This window comes from Fulmarus glacialis, unplaced genomic scaffold (genome assembly GCF_000690835.1).
Source record: "Fulmarus glacialis isolate BGI_N327 unplaced genomic scaffold, ASM69083v1 scaffold48506, whole genome shotgun sequence".
Taxonomy (NCBI): Eukaryota; Metazoa; Chordata; class Aves; order Procellariiformes; family Procellariidae; genus Fulmarus; species Fulmarus glacialis.
In genome coordinates, this window is record NW_009219763.1 from 20,593 (window position 1) to 37,489 (window position 16,897).

At 38.1% G+C, this 16,897-nt stretch overlaps 1 protein-coding gene across 1 annotated transcript in view; it reads right to left on the reverse strand.

Moving 5' to 3' along the window:
* MMRN1 (multimerin 1) overlaps positions 1-13,751 on the reverse strand; it is a gene marked incomplete at its 5' end in the record, with an annotated part of 28,181 nt that extends 14,430 nt beyond the window's left edge. The window contains 4 exons of the mRNA XM_009580471.1: positions 1,428-1,601; positions 5,677-5,775; positions 11,299-11,405; positions 13,632-13,751. Of these exons, the coding sequence (XP_009578766.1) occupies positions 1,428-1,601; positions 5,677-5,775; positions 11,299-11,405; positions 13,632-13,751 (500 nt within the window). The remainder of the gene's footprint in view (positions 1-1,427; positions 1,602-5,676; positions 5,776-11,298; positions 11,406-13,631) is intronic.
* Positions 13,752-16,897: the final 3,146 nt, after the last annotated feature.

Sequence of the window (16,897 nt, forward strand, 5' to 3'; positions counted from 1 at the left end):
TATGTACAAGCCAAGAATAACCTGTATTGGAGTGCCCATAATTAGAGTCAATGAAAGTAGTTGATAGCAGCATTTTCATTAGAGCTGCTTGATTAGGAGGTAGATTGAGAACATAAATCAAAAAAGGGCCAGCAACTGGAGATTTCATTTAAGCAGGTATAATGTAGAGCATGGCAGACAAAAACAATAAAGGCTTGAAACACATTTGCAGAGAAGTGTGAAATAATGTGGGGTTTTTTGTACTGCACATTTTAATTAGGACTTGAACCCTTAAATATAGATAGAGAATGGAGAAGGAGGAGCACAGGATGCAGCAAAAGTCCTCTTGGAATAGCATGAAAATGACAGCTAGAATGAGTGGAATATAAAAAAGAATGAAGAGAAAGCAGAAGGGAAATGGGAAATATTCAAAGACAAATTAAATGTATGCCCAAGGGTCAAGAATGCCATCTAGCAATATGTGAAAAGGTGAAAGCAGGTCACTGAATGAGAGATGGGATAAACTTGATCCAGGGTACAAGAGAGCCATCTAGCATGTGGCATGAGCAACTCAGGAGACAGAAGAGGACTGAAAATACGGGAAATGGGACCACACTTGGTAAATTTGACGGAGATACAAAAGCACTTATTGTTTCATTTAATTTTATCTCAATGTAAGGAGCTCCAGTTCCCTCATTCTATTTTTAAACAATAGAAAAGTCCTCTGGATTCTAAAGTGTATAATAATAACTGTTTGGGGAAAATTCCTGAAAAATGCGAAAAATATTGCACATCAAGGAAATGAAAGCTTCAGTCCCAATCTGTTTGCTAAGCACCATTTGTAGTTGGGTAACAAATAGATCTTGCTGCAGGATTCACAAATGGATGCATAATTCTGCTGGTGAGGGTCTGCCCAACCTCCTGATCCCTGGCCGTGTCTTCCTCATCTACCGAACATGAGTACAGATGTTAATCAAAGGTAGCTTAACATGATCAGAAGCAAATTATTCAGGATGTTTGCCATGTTATAAATACAATAACCACAGAATTCCTTATATGTTTTACCTGCATATGTGAATTATGTATTAAAGAATATTACTTAGACTTGGTAGCAAAGCAAATACTATGTCCTTCAGCAACTGTCAGATAAACAAAAAACAGAGATAAGAATATTTGCAGAAGCTCTAAGTAAATGAAAATGCCTTGATAGTAGCTTAAGTTACCATGTAGACGATGTAGTACCCAAGAATGTGAATATTTTGTCACTATAAAAGACACCATAACAAATGTCAAAACAAACAAATCCCTTTATTATGAAATGAAACTAAAAAAGAGTTCTCCCTATAAATGTTGAGCAATAGAATAGGACAGTCTATTAACGTTTTTAACATTTTTTTTTTCTGGCACTTCTAACTGGGTGAGTGATTGCATTAATTTATTTTTCTTACCTTTTAGAAAAGACCGGAGGTCTCTGCCCTTATCTTCATTGATTTTGCCTTCCAGAGAAGAAAGCATCTTGCTCACATCATTCATTGCAGCAGCAATGTTGTCAACCTTCTTCTGTAGAAAAGTCAGTTTCATCTCCTGGCTGCTAATCTTCTCGTTCATTTTTTGTGTAAGTGCTTGGTCAGAGAACAAAATGAGAAGGAAAAAAAAAAAAAAAGTTGTGTTAAAACATTGGGGGGGAAGAAAGTGTAATTGACTTGAGAGACATTAGCTGGAAACAGGGTGAAAAGTTTCTGAATTTTTAGTCTTGAGTGAATCATCTTGATTTTTGTCATGTATCATGTATTAGTGACATTCAGCAGCACAGCAGTAACTAATTACTGAAGCATCTGTATCCATTATAAAGTATTTATAATTCTACAAGCGTATTTTGAATGGTTAGCATATTTTAATCAGCATAATGCCATTCTTCCTCCACCTAGCACCCTACAGGGTATTCAGTTAACTCTCATTTAGTCTATATCTCCTTTAAAGCAATCATAAAAGCATTGATTTTTACTTACCATTTGTAACATAATTCCATGAATTTGCAAGGTTTGTGTCTGAAGGAATACATCATCTTTTCAGTGTTGGGGTCAAAATAAAGACTTGTTCAACACAGCAACAAGGCAGAAAAACAGCTAATAGATAAATGACTTTGGAATAATCACTAGTCTGTCATTAAGAAAAGATGCCCAACCTGTGAAGTCAAGTTTATTTTAAAACCTGCCCAAATTGTTTCTGACACTTATAGTCTCTTCAGGTATAAAAAGGCCTAGCTGGATGTTTTTAAGATAGGTAGTGGTGAAGGCGGCTTTGGTCTTGCAAATTAAGACTCCACATTGCTTCAGCTAGCCATCTGAGTTTCACAGCTGATAGGAATGAGACTTAGTCTGGGATTTTCAGAAGATGCTGATAAAATTAAATGCTCTAGTTCCTGTAAGCAAAGCTACAAAATCTCTTCAGTTCCTTCAACAATTCAGCCTATATGGCCTACCTTAGACACATGATATACTACCCTACATGATCCAGGCCATACTATGACTTAATAAACTGCTATGCAAGAGATTCTTTAGCAGTACATACAAATATTTATTAGTGTAATTTTACTGTATTGCTGTTGATCTTATGTCACTTTTCATTATGGCATTAGTTATTCTATTCCCATGGCAGTAAACAGTTATAATCAGAAATCATGTAGAAGCACAGGGGCCTAAACACTACAACAAAAAAAAGCAAGTTATATGTAAAAGGGCATATTCTTCTGACTAGAATTTTATTATTCAAAATTCTAGTATGTAAAAAATAAATGTATCGTATCTAACTCGATAGCATTTGGGAAAATCCAGAAAATTCACTAAATGCACCCAGTCAGCACAGACAAAGCGTGCCAACACCTATGAGAACGCTCTCCTGCAGAGGCACGTTGGTTGTAAAATTCATAACAGGTAGAGCCTGGTGAATAAGACTAGCTGTTTTAGGTTAGAATGTTAGCATCTCCAGATGTTTACTTTGCCCATGATGTCTACTTACACAGACACAAAATTGTGTTTATAACTCAACCACTAGTTTAGAGTCTGGCAATTCTCCCCAACGGCACTGTGGAGATAAGCCATTGATGGATCTTCTTTGTCTGAATACTCTTCATCATAATACTACTCTGTGACAGACAGACAGGTCTGGATACTTCTGCTCCTGGTTGGATTGTTACTATGAGAAAGTGATTTGAATTCATTACTGGCTCATGCATAGTCACCCAAACTGATAACTAACCTGCAGGGTGCAATGCTTTTTTCAGTTTGGTTTCTGTCATTTCCTACTGAAGGGGGAAGACAAGCTGCATAGATGAACCTGAAAGTGAGGTTTATAAGTGGCAAAGCTGTGTAGTGGGAGCTGGAAACGGAATCTGGCTTGTAGAGTCCTGGCAGCTGCTGATGGAGCGACAGACCAGGGCAGTCAGCCCTGGCCCCAGGTCGTGTTTGCAGAGTTGGCAGCCAGACCAGGTATCTCTCTCCTTCTAAACTGACCCCATTTGATTTAAAAGTAACTGAAAAGCAATTAACATGGAGCTCTGAGATTCCAATTTCAGAGTTATTTTTCAGAGCAGAATTCCTACTAAAAGAAGTGGCATGTTTTAATGCTCTATTGATCAAGCTCACTTTTTTATACATTTGCTTTACTAGACAACATCCTCCTCCCTCCAGCACTGGGAAACTTGGTTGTTCACACGATATCACCAAGGGGCAACAGCCTTCTCCTTTCTAACTCTCATTTGAAAGTACCTTACTATATCTCCATGCCAGATTCAGTCTTTCCCTCTCCTGCCTACGCTTTCTAATTTTTCTATTCATCTATTATGATTTAAAGTAAAACACATATATGGACATAAGCACATACACGTGTACTGCCTCCATAAAACCCTGTGGCAGTCTGGATGCTGACATCCTGTTCTCCCAGCATGCACGAATATCCCAGCAACAGAACAGTATATTGACAACCGCAACATACAGACCTGAGAACATAACTTGCCTTATTATTTGGTTCCATACATTTTTTTCAGATATAGGCCAATTTTGTGAGTGACAGTAACACCATAGTGTGTAACAGCTGATGATTATACAAAAAGCCAGTGTAGACATCCGTAATCAAAACATCAACAGATTCAAAAGAAAAGGGAAGTAGTAAGAAAGTTCAAGGAACATGCCTCCTTTACACTGTTTTTCACATCTTGTCCATCTTCTGGCTCCTCACCATGTAAACTACAAGCTCATTTGACAGTATGTAGAGAATGCTGCCAAATAACTTGCATATAATTTGCCACCAAAAATTTACCTGACAAATGCAGTCTCACCCACTGCTGGGGAGTATATCACAAGCAGAGAATAATCTTTTCTAAGAAATTCCTTATTCAAGTATGTTTCACATATTTCTTTTGTTGTTATTTAAACACGATATGCGGATTGTTGGCAGTTCTCTGAGTACACAGACTTTCTAAATAATTCTGCGTTACCAACATTGCTATACCCTCAAAGGCATATACACCTTCAGGTGGTACAGACTAGAATATAGTACAGTCTGTCAACTACTTGAATACCTCTAAATCATGGATACCTTTTCATGTTTTCTTTATAGTGAACACTTAATACATGAATTCATGGTTAATTGGAATAATCTGGTAAACCGTGATTGTTTATGCTCCCAGTTTAGTGAGTGCGCAAACACACTTGGCGTGAATAAAATTCCATTCCCATGAATACTTATGCAGACAACTATGAAATTAATTTTCTGTAACATTTGTGCTGGTAAACTTTAAATCATACAGATGGTAATGGAAAATAAACATAAAGGGAAGGGAGCACACCCAAAAATTCTAGAAACTAAGAGATGGAAAAGCTTTTCGTGCAGCAGTCACCTAAGGTAACTTCTCAATGTAGATCACTATTTGAATAAAAGCATTATTGTTGCTAACCAGCTCTTACAATGCTGAGGTCTGTACATACCCTTGCAAGAAAACACTGACATTATATTGCAAAACCTTACAGTCTAGATAGGTTGAAGTAAACACAGTAGTGAGCAAATGAATAGCTTAATAAGAAACAGTCTCAAACATCTGTGATATAAAACTGTAAACTGTCCCTGTGTTCCTTGGCTATTTGATCATCCTAGATGGAGTAGCTTAAAACACAACTAAGCCACCCTTGCTAAAGTTTGAAGCGTCATTGTACCGATTTTGAATAAAGCACTAATTTTTATAAGAAAATATATGACAATAATCATGTATACAGATAATACAATTAACATCACTACATTTTCTTTTATTGCCAATGCTGGCCTATACTACTCCTAGATTTGGTTCAGGGTTTTTTGGCTGTGTTGTTTTTTTTTTTTCTTCTTCTTTTTTTTTCTGTTAATTCATCTATTTTACTCGGTAATATAATAGTTTAAATATTTCTGTGCAAAATTACTGTCTTGATTTTAGTTTCGTCACAAGACACTCTATAAATGCTAAGCTACTGGTATCTTTAAATTCAGTTTCTTCTGCCTATCTTTATCAGAGAAGTGTACCGCTGAACCATGACTGCTAGAAACTGTAACGGTTCATTCAGGTCCCTTCAGCAGTCCGGGATTGTTCTCAAATTGCTTTTGCAGTGATCTTAGTGAGTCAAATGGTCAGTGATTGGGCTAGAGGTGGTAGTAATTATAACAGCTGACCTGGCCCACTGGGGTCCTGAGGAGCTCCTGGTGTCCTCTCACTGACAGTTCTGCTGCTTTCAGCCTGGTTGCTGTGTATAAGTGATTGTTGTTCTTGAGCTAAAAGAGGGAGAAAAAGGAAAGGATGTGAGTGAAACACGGAACATGACAGTCAGGATTCCACAGCAATTGCTTTCTCTCTCTATTCTATACCAACTTTACCAAAACCTAATCATCTACAGTGATTCTTGTTATCTGCTTAGTCCATCTATAACACAGTGTGGGACCACATTGATGAAGACAGTGAATGGCTTTATAAACGGCTTCCTGAGATTGGCAGGGGTTGGCATTAATATAAAATGTCAAAACTTGCCCTATAGTGAACAGAATTTTGAAATCTCCAGGGCTAAGAATTCTAGAGGAATATTTTAGATCAATATAAAACAGCAGTATAAAGACAATACAGAGATAGTCAGCTGTAAAATTAATCAGGTTTTTTTACAGCTACAAAACTAATCAGGTTTGTTGAAAAAAAATTTTTTTTTTTGACAGATTACACAAATCTTCAACTACAGAAATCTTCCTACTAAAAGCAATGGTGATATTACATTGTTGCAGCATCTAAAAAATAAAAACCATTTCAAAACATAATTAAATTCCAAATTCCAACAAATATCATCTGAGATTTGCGACTGGTAGACACATTAAAAAACTTCATGAAGGTGGTAAGTTTGTAAATGTTTTCTCTGGTCATGGCAAATGAGATTTTCCGTGTTTATTTTACATCTCAGCCCAAAGATCCCAAAGCAATTTGCAAAAAGCTAGACTAACATTATTATTATTTCAATATTGCAGTTGGGGAAACTGAGGTCCAGAAAAGTAAAGTGCCTTCACTCACAAAAAGTAGGGAACAACTGATACCATAGCTGGCAACTGAACTGATATTTCCACCTTCCTGACTTACTTCTCTAGTCATTAGGGTTAATGGTGTCATTTTCACTTCATCATTGCTTAAAAAAAATGAAATATGTACAAAGTATGTTGTAAATTTGCTAGTGTAAATTCATACCAATTTTTGAATGCTTGCTGAGTTCATGAAGCATTTTGAATTGGCCACTCACGTGGCACTGATGTGATTTCCAGTCTTTAGTACAGTACAAGCAGAGTAACTTGGGTATGGTGACATTATTTTCCAGTTCAAATATTAAAACCTAGTCTGGCCATAATGTGAGTTTCCAAGGAAACAGAGTAAAATGCTGAATCAAGAAATTCCCTATGTTTTATCAGCCTCTTGGCCGCATATATGAGGATCAATAGATTACATTTAAGGATAAAAGGTGTTTGAGTTTGTAAATTAAGGGGGGAAGTAACAATTAGGACAGGAACTCAAAGGAAATTATCATATGGAATGAAAGTTTAATAGAATTTATTGAAATTGGCCGATAAGAAATACAAATTTCTCTAATAGCTATAATTTCAATAGCTTCTGTTATCTTTCTGTGGCGTGGTTATTGACAGGAGTTAAATACCTGCATTCAGCCCAGTTCATTACACAGGATTTATCAGGTGGTGATGTGATGATACAATCTATGACAAGGGAGTCAGTTACTTGCCTGTGATAAAGACCAGCTGAACGATGTCCTTTTATTCTTTCATTTACCATTCTTTCTGTTGCTCTAAATGTATTCACTGCCACTGTTAGTGCTACAGACACCAGATTTTTTTTACACTATTCATCTTATCTTTCATCTTCCCTATTAAATCAACTGCCCCACTCACAGCTTCACATTGTGGAATACCCAAACCCTTACAGTTTTATCAACTTCCAGAGTTTCAAGGATATATATTTATCGCTGTGTGCTTGTTTTACTAATGTTTTAAACTGTTCAGATAACTTAAACCCTGTAAGACCCAGGACATAGATCTCACCCTGTTGGAGCAACCAGTAATGGGAGCAAGATAATAGTGCATTATACTGCTTCTAAAAGCAGCAAGGACTGTAGCCAGTGATGCACACACACACAAAACTCACCCAGAGACAATAGCTCATATTGGACAGTTATTAAATTTCTTCACTGTATAGGAAAGGTACTTCTCAGGCAGCATTAGAAATTCAGAGTTTTCATTTATGAAACAAATTCAGAAGAGTCACTGCCAATATAGCTTCTTCTACATCATTCTTCCAGTGTGGCTCAGTCCTTTTCCAAAAGAACTACTCTGACACATCATATGGTGATTAAGTCTTATGTGCTCCTTGGTCCCACAGCTGAGATTCCCCATCCTGGATGCTGAACAGTAGCAGATGTGATGGGAGTACCAGACTGAAACTCTAATACATATACTCCTTAGGTTAGAAATAGCCACCAAATGACTCGCATTTGAGACCTTTTAAAAATTGGATATGCTGTCCTCAGTTTAAGCTAAAAAGATAAAATATAAATAAAAGTTAGACTTCTAGGCCCACCTTGTATGTGCCATTTACAATAAGAATGCAACACCAACAAAAAAAAGCAGCATTTCAAAATGCTGAGCAATGAAGAGCACCTCCCGTTCCTCAAGGAGCTTCAGGGTCCTCAGCTCTTCTGAATATCAGGTAATCCTGATATGCACAGGAATCCAACATTAGGCTCCTATCATTGAATATATTGGCCTAGATGTATAATTTATTGTCCCATGTATTTTTAAACACAGCGTGCAAAATGATTTCAGGGAATATTAAAAATATGGAAATTGGATCTTTTTCTCTCAATATGTTTTTGATGAAGAAGGAGTGGCTGAAGGGGAATCCCTGTGGGGAGTTTCGTAGTTTCCTCCCATTCCCTGTGTTTCAAGCTGAATTGCTACCTTTTGAGTCTGCAGCTTACCCCACACAGAGGATAGCGTTTGCTCCTGTGCAGAACATTTTACAGCCATCTGCTGGAGAAATGACATCGCTACCATGCAAGAAATTCAGTGCTAACAATGGCTATGGCATTGTCAGCAACTCTGAGAACCAGCTGTTTGCTCTAAACTACAGCCAGGGCAGATGGGAATGAATTCATAATCATTAAGTCACCTCAGCCTCACTCCACAGCAAAGCTGCATCCGAACACAGCATGATCTACATTTGAAGATGCATCTTCCAGCTCTTGAAATCTTATGTGACACATAATATAGTGTTCAGGGACCACATGCATATGAGCGAACTGGGATTTCTTCCCCTCAGACATTACTACACGCACATTTTCTCCGATGAAAAGTTAAAATAAAGCTGTGTTTAGTAAAAATGATGTCATGAACTTTGCAACTCTGAACAAGCCCTTTCATTTCAGCAGTTTTGCTCCCAACTACACGCGCATTTTCTCCAGCTTAACGATGAAAAGTTAAAATAAAGCTGTGTTTAGTAAAAATGATGTCATGAACTTTGCAACTCTGAACAAGCCCTTTCATTTCAGCAGTTTTGCTCCCAGTTAAGCATTTGATATTCCCAAATCAAAATAGTGATGTTTTATTTGTTGAATTGTCCATATTGCGCCATTTCATAAGACTTGTAAGAAATTATGTCTACATTTTTCCCTTCTTAAAAAGTTTCTTGTAAAACTGTGTTGTCCATGCTGGACTAGTATCCAAGTCTTATCCAGTTTGGTCCTGGCCACATAGGAGGTAAAGTTAGAAATAGTGATCTGAACACGTCTCTTCCCAGAGGCTCATCTGTCTCACTCAGTACTACATTACCTTGAGAAGCATCCGTAACCAAGCATTTACAATGAGGCTACTAAATATGGTTTACAGATGTCTAGTAATATCTATCAGATGGTGACAAGCGTTTCCTCCTGCCTAGAATATCAGACTGAAATAGTTATGTATGATTTCACTTGGTTTGAGAGAGAAGCTAAACCAGAAGGCGTTTTGAGTTGGCATTTGCTACCAGCAACCCACATCACAGTAACAGTGCCTTCCCAGGGTCTAAAACATATTGTCAGAATACCCCAGTTCCCTTGGCACAGAAACTCTTCAATAACAGTTCTGTTGTTGAGCAGATCAAGTGCACAGAGGCCAAGCGGAGGGCTCAGTGACTCTGGAGAGCCCCAGTCAGAGCTTACATCATCTCTCCCCCTGCTGTTGTAGAAACGGAGTGCCTAAAGACAAGACTATTGGGCTCCCAACTGTTCAAGTTCATTAGCTGACGTCCCTTCATGGGAATTGAATAATACGGCAGGGCTTGTGCTGGTGGTCTGCTCCTCATGGGAGGCAGGATTCCAGAAGCAGGGAAGAAGAGCCTTTCTGACATAACACCTTTCATCCCAATCTCTTTAAGCACTTCTACAAACATTAATTGATTAAATACCCCAGTGCCCCTGTGAGATAAGTGTCATCTCAATTTTCTAGATGGGTAAACTTGGGTATGCAGATTATAAGTGGCTTCCCCAAGTTATTCAGCAAGCCAAAGAGGTTTGAAAATAGAACCCAGGAGATGTAATTTCAAACCCGCTCTTGTAACACTTGACAACTTTTTCCTTTATTCTTATTTTTACACAGATGCCACTACAAATTGAGTTATACAGCTTTTTTCCTGGTCAATGCTTCCCTGTTGTTTTCATGCAATTTCAATTTTATCAACTGTAGCCCCCCCCCTTCAATAAGAATTTTTTAATCTATTTTTGCTAATGTTTGCATTTTTTAAAAGCAAACCTTTAAAACATCTGATCCATGCTCACTGGACAGCTTTGCTGACTGTGTACCACGTTAATATCTGACTTCACGCTCACCTGCACAGAAGAGAATTCTGTGCCTGCTGAGGTTCTAGCTCTTCAGCATTGAAATTTCCCTCCTGGATGTGAATAACAGTGATTTCTCTTCATTCCTCTACATTAATTTTTAATCACAGACTCTACTTTACCACTGCTGATTGAATTTCCTACCACATCTAATGGCCTTTCTTGTAATATTCATTCATTTAAAATATGTATGCTGATGCCGTATCTTGTTTTTCAAGGGCTGCTTGTTTAAGGCCAGCAGCAAAGAAATAGCTATTATACAGATGTTAAACTATAGTACGTTGCCATATGTTTGATCACCGGGGCAGAGGTAAAACACCCTGTTCTGTCAAAAAAGGGCACAATTATACAAGGATCATGTAATACCTAGTAAAATTCAGTCACTGTTGAAATGAACCAAAGTCCTACTCAATTCAGAGGGAAACAAAGTTGATATGTTATTTTACCATGTCTAAAATACATTCTTAGATCCTGAAACTGAAAGCCAAAAGAGTCACAGTGCTGTAGACGAATTTCACAGCAAGTATTCAATAGAGGGCCCGGATTTAATATCCCCAGCACTGCAATACTCAATAACTAAACGGTCAAAAGTAGAGACGCACTGACACAAACTTCATATTTTAGCAAAATGGAATAAAGCTGAAGATTTTATGGGTTTTATTTAGAGTGAAAGAGGGGAAAGGACATCTATTTAGCTACTCTGGAAATTCATGTGCAGGGAAGAGTCAACATTCCAAAGCATTTTAGTTTACAGTGCATTTTTCCTGGTTTTAAATTAACAGGAAGGACTGTATTGATTTTCAGCAGAGTCGTTTGCTTGCAAATCAGATTGCATTGTTTTCTTTTGTTGAAGTGAATAGTTTCAAATCCTTACAACTCTTCTCACCTTTGGGTTGGCAGTTTTGCCCACTGTATCCAGGACAGCACCTCCACTCCAGCGACGTTACTATTTTATGTTTGATTCTGTAGGCTTGGTGTGTTGTTGTCTGGGACCTGCAAAACAAGGACATTTTAAACCTTGGTCATTTAGGTGACCAAACAGGAGTTGTAGGATACCTGTATAACTGCATTATGTTATCTTACATGTCAAATATATCCTTTCATTAACTGCTTGAAACTGAAAGTGAAGCCTAACTAGGGTTTGGTGTTTCAATAGCAATCACGATTTTAATATTGCAGCCTTCAGATCATCTGCATGGTTTTAGAGGAATCTGACTGATGTCTATTTAGTGCTGTCAGACTTCTTCCCTGAATATCTTATTCAGGAGTCAAATACTGATAACTTTTATAGAAGATATTACAATTAATATCTACTAAACCAGAGAGAGTGAGCCAAAAATACAATTGTGAAATACCGTTCTCTTTGAAATCAGTGAAAAAAAGCATTCACAATGAATTTACGCCACATCAGTTCACATTTAGTGCACACTGGAAGCCTTCCATTCTGATTATTTTAAACAAGATTATACAAATATTAATCCAATAAAGCGTGAAAATTTCCACTCTGGAAGTTGATGTAAGGAGGCTATGGCTGTGTAATTGTGATGCCTCAGTTATTACTGTTACAGTATGTAACTGCAGAGGCAGCAGCAATTTTGTTTCTGTGTTCCAACACATTCTGCGCGTCCTGGCTATCGCATCACTTTTTACAGCTTTCTTAACTTCAGAGAAGTCAGTTTAGAATGAAAACGACCCAGTGGGGCATACAGAAGAAACTAACTACAGCAAGTCTAGTTGCCTCCTTCAATATGTTAAAAACAAAGTTTGAATAAAAAGACTACTGCATAGCTCTGCTAGTTGCTAAACACTAACATGAAGAACACCTCAACTCTCAGAAAATACAATGATAAAATGGTTACAGAACTGTTTTGGACACACAATCCCTGTCTAAATCCTTCCAGAAAGGAGGACAAATTTGAAGTCTGTCAGACCAAAAAATATCCTCCCAGTAAATTAAAAAATGCCACCTTGTTTTACACTGTAGTTAATCTTGTCACCCCTTCACAAGGGATGTAATATTATATATATTAAAATTCATAGCAGCTGGCAGGAGCTTTGCATGTGTCCCCAACCAGCTTTGCCTCTGAGAAATGGCTTTTTCAGCAGCAAGAACTCAATCAAGATTAAGGTGAACTGAAATCAAGAGAGTTCTGAGTTATTTTGCTGTGTGGATGGTCTTATTTTATGATAAAACTACCTTATTCTGCATTAGCATAATCCATTCCTGAAAGCACTCATAAAAATGAAGTGTCCATGAAAGGAGTCAGTCAGGAATAGCTATTTCAAAAATAACTCTCCACGTAGACAAGCCTCAGAAATGTATATAGTAGAGACCTATTTACAGGTGCAGCACAAAAAAAGAAATCAGAGTTATTGTGAATCTGCTAGATTGAATAAGAAAAAAATAGCAACATTTCAATCGCAGGGTCCATTCCACAGTTTTGCAATACAATCCACTGTATTTCAGAGTCACCAAATTCTAAGGATACTCTATTCCCGGTTTTACCTCAAAGCTTTAAGCATGTTCTGCCATACCACCTAGAGGACAATTCCCAGAGCAGTCAAACTGACTTGTAAGAGGCTTTTGAAATTTTTCAAGGGAAAAATATGTTACAACCTCTGTTTTGCAGGTGCTGTTTCAGTTTGTCATTTTCCAGGCCCATGTATTAAAAACCAATTTCATTTACTACTGAAATCTAATGTTTGGAGACTACAGGGAGGCACCCAAAGCACAAAGGACAATCTGAATATGTTTAACAGAGTCGTTACATACAAGTTGTATCCAGGCCAATTACTTTTCTACGTTCACTGCCTGACCAAAGCTGTGCCAGAAATAAGCACCCAGCAGAGAGATAATAACAAAAATATTGATGCCTCTCAGGGGAAGCCTTTTGCTCCAGCAAAGCAGAAGCTTGGAAAACTGCACATGTGCTCTAAAGCTTTGTACGTGTGCACCTTTCCTTGCAGTACTCCAGAAGAGAGGAGGTGGCAGTGGACTTACCTGAAGACTTTGACCTGATCAGAGGGTGCCAGAGTGAAGGCATGCCAAGTCATGAGCTTTTACACTTGCTATAGGGACATGTTAATTTGAGACCTGGAAACATGCTAATCTGCTCCCTCTTGTTTTCATTTTCATTTCTAAAGTCATGGTTGTATTAATTATGCAGCTGGTGATAATTAAAGTACTTGCAAGTACTCTTTCTTCCTAGTTCTACACACCTCTGAGCACAGGATCCAATACGCCAAGTGCAAGGCTTCGCTCTGCCTGATGAGAAGGTTTCCAGGTTGTCTGCTACCATTGTAGGTAAGAGTCTGGTATGAACATAAGCACACCAGTTCCTGTAAGAGACAGAAGGTAAATATAATTAAAACTACAAATAACATTTTCCACAACATGATGATATATAATACTTAAAGGGGAAAGTTAAACCCATAATTTAGGGATAGGACTAAGTTATGAAAATTAAGTTTGGTTTCTCTCAGACTGCCAGTGTAGTCTTGGGCAATTACTTAGTCTTTGTGCTTCAGCTACCCATTAGCAACAAAGAAAACAGACAATCATTTCTCCATTCTCTACATATATTTATATTGTAAATTTAAATTTTTATTTGTAAAAGTTTGTGGAGCACCAAGTACAAAGAAGCTCTTCTAGACTGCAGTGATGACAGGTCTTAAAATACACCTGTATTTCGGATTACAGAAACTGTTTATCCAGAATTCAAAGGATTGTTTAGTAAGGTTTTTAACCACCCGTATCTTTCACTTTATGGATAGAGGTTTCTATTCTTACTCCCTTTCCCTAGCAATATAGTGAGTACATATAGACTGTGTTTTGCAGTGCACTTTGAGGTCAAAGCCACATACAGCAATAACGTGCCATAGCTCCACACTTGCCTGCGCCGCTGGCTACCCACCCAGAGAAGGAACTCACATGTGAAGTGATCAAACTCTTGATCACTGCAGTACAGGACGTAGGAGCTGGCGAGTGCAAGGCAGGTTTGGTTTTTTTAAAAAGGATTCTAAGGAGGTTGCAAGAAACCACAAACTGTTAAATCAGATTTTGAAACCAGGTGACTTGATAAAATCTACAGCAGAGAACAGAATTAAGTAGAAATTATAAACTGAATAATGGCTCAGGACAGACTTGTACAGGGAAATCATGCCTCAGAAATCTATTGGCATTCTTTGAATCAGAAGTACGTAGATAAAGGGGGGATTTTCAGAGGTTTTTGGCAAGGTCACTTACTGAAAGCTATTAGAGGGGGGAAAAAAAGGAATCTGTCACATAGAGGATAGATCCTGTTATAGATTAATAAGGTACTAAATCATAGAGGTTAGTTTTCTCAAGAGACAGTTTATCAGCAGAATCCCACATGAATCTGTAATAGACATTATATTCATTAATGAGGGGGAAAGGTGAATAGGGAGATGACCAAGTTATACAAAGCTAAAGAAAATCATTTTGTGTAGTAAACCTAAAGATGATCTTGAAGAATTGAGGAAATCTCATGATACTGAATTTCCAACTAACCATCAGAAGTCTTGTGATGCAGTCAGGCACAAATAAAGACAGCCTTATGCAGATAGTATGACTACCTAAATTAACTATCATCAGGAAAAAGATCTTGGAGTCATTGTGATCAGCTCTTTGAATATGCCAATTTAGTATTTTGCATTAATTAAACTAGTAAATCAAATACATGACATTGTTAGGGAAGGACTGCAGAACAAACAGAAATCACCACTGTATATGAAGTACATCAACTCCTTGTTGCTGTATATGAGTTTATGGTTAGCCCACAGTTTGAATACAGAATTCAGGTTTGTTCCTACATCCTAAAGAGAGGTGGAAAGAAAGATACAAATAGAAGATGAAGAGCAGGAGGGATAGGAAGTCATGGCGTTCATCATTCAGTTGGTCTTGTTATGTGTACTGGTTTTGGCTGGGGTTGAGTTAATTTTCTTCATAGTAGCTAGCATGGGGCTATGTTTTGGTTTTGTGCTGGAAACAGTGTTGATAACACAGGGATGTTTTTGTTACTGCTGAGCAGTGCTTACACAGAGCCAAGGCCTTTTCTGCTTCTCACCCCACCCCAACAGCGAGCAGGCTGGGGGTGCACAAGAAGTTGGGAGGGGACACAGCCGGGACAGCTGACCCCAACTGACCAAAGGGATATTCCATACCATATGACGTCATGCTCAGCACATACAGCTGGGGGAAGAAGAAGGAAGGGGGGGATGTTCGGAGTGATGGTGTTTATCTTCCCAAGTAACTGTTACACATGATGGAGTCCTGCTTTCCTGGAGATGGCTGAACACCTGCCGGCCAATGGGAAGTAGTGAACGAATTCCTTGTTTTGTTTTGCTTGCGTGCGCGGCTTTTGCTTTACCTATTAAACTGTCTTTATCTCAACCCACGAGTTTTCTCACTTTTACCCTTCTGATTCTCTCTCCCATCCCAGCAGGGGGGAGTGAGCGAGCGGCTGTGTGGTGCTTAGTTGCCACTGAGGTTAAATGATGACATTATGACAAAGAGGCATAAAACCAAAACGGGTTTAAACTTAAAGAAAAAAAAAAAAGGAGGCAGGGTGGTGTTTCCACAAACATAGACTGTGCCAGATTTGGAAGTCTGGGAAGCCAAAATGGATTTTAAAAAACAGTTATATGATTTCATGAAAGAACATGCCATTAGGGTGTTATTGGCTTGTCTGGGTTTTTTTTTTAAACATAAAATTGTAGCTATAACCTGGAAGTCCCCCAGCTGCAGATTGGAAGGCATACCAAAGAAAGTATTATTGCATTTCTACCGATGGAACAAATGTCTGTTTGGTCTAGTAGTGATTTCCCGCCCCCCCTCCCCAACTTAGTACAGCCTTTCTCAGGGTCATACATTATTCCCTTGTCCATGCTGAAACACATTTCATTTTTGACTTGGCAAGTCAGTGACAAGACATTGTTTCAGTTGTAGTTTGGTGAACTTGCAAGTACTTCCATACCAATATTTGCATATGAGAACTTAAAGTTCATATTCCTGGGTCATGTTTTGCTGCTAACCTTTGCTTCTGGTTGTAGTAGTTCTGTTTCACAATCCAGTAGGGAAATATATATTTATGCCTGAAATCAGTATCTTGCTATGGGCTTCTTACAGTGGAAATTAAAATACAATTAAGACCAGATTAGTTCCATTTACTTAAGTAGCATTAGTACAGATTTACACTGCTTCAAACAAGAACAACAGCACAAAACACAAAATAGTATCATCGTCTATCCTTAAGTGATTGCTTTTGTCTACTGAGATCCTACCAGTGCACTTGCATTAAATTCAGTGGTGCTTTACTTGGAAAATGATTCCTGAGAAAACAGCAGGATAAGCTGGGAAGTAAGATGCTTAGTAAGACCAACAGACTGAACCTCTCAGTATTTCTGCTGCCAGTATTGTGGTGCTCCCTCACACAACACATATTGTTTAATTGATGAATAATATG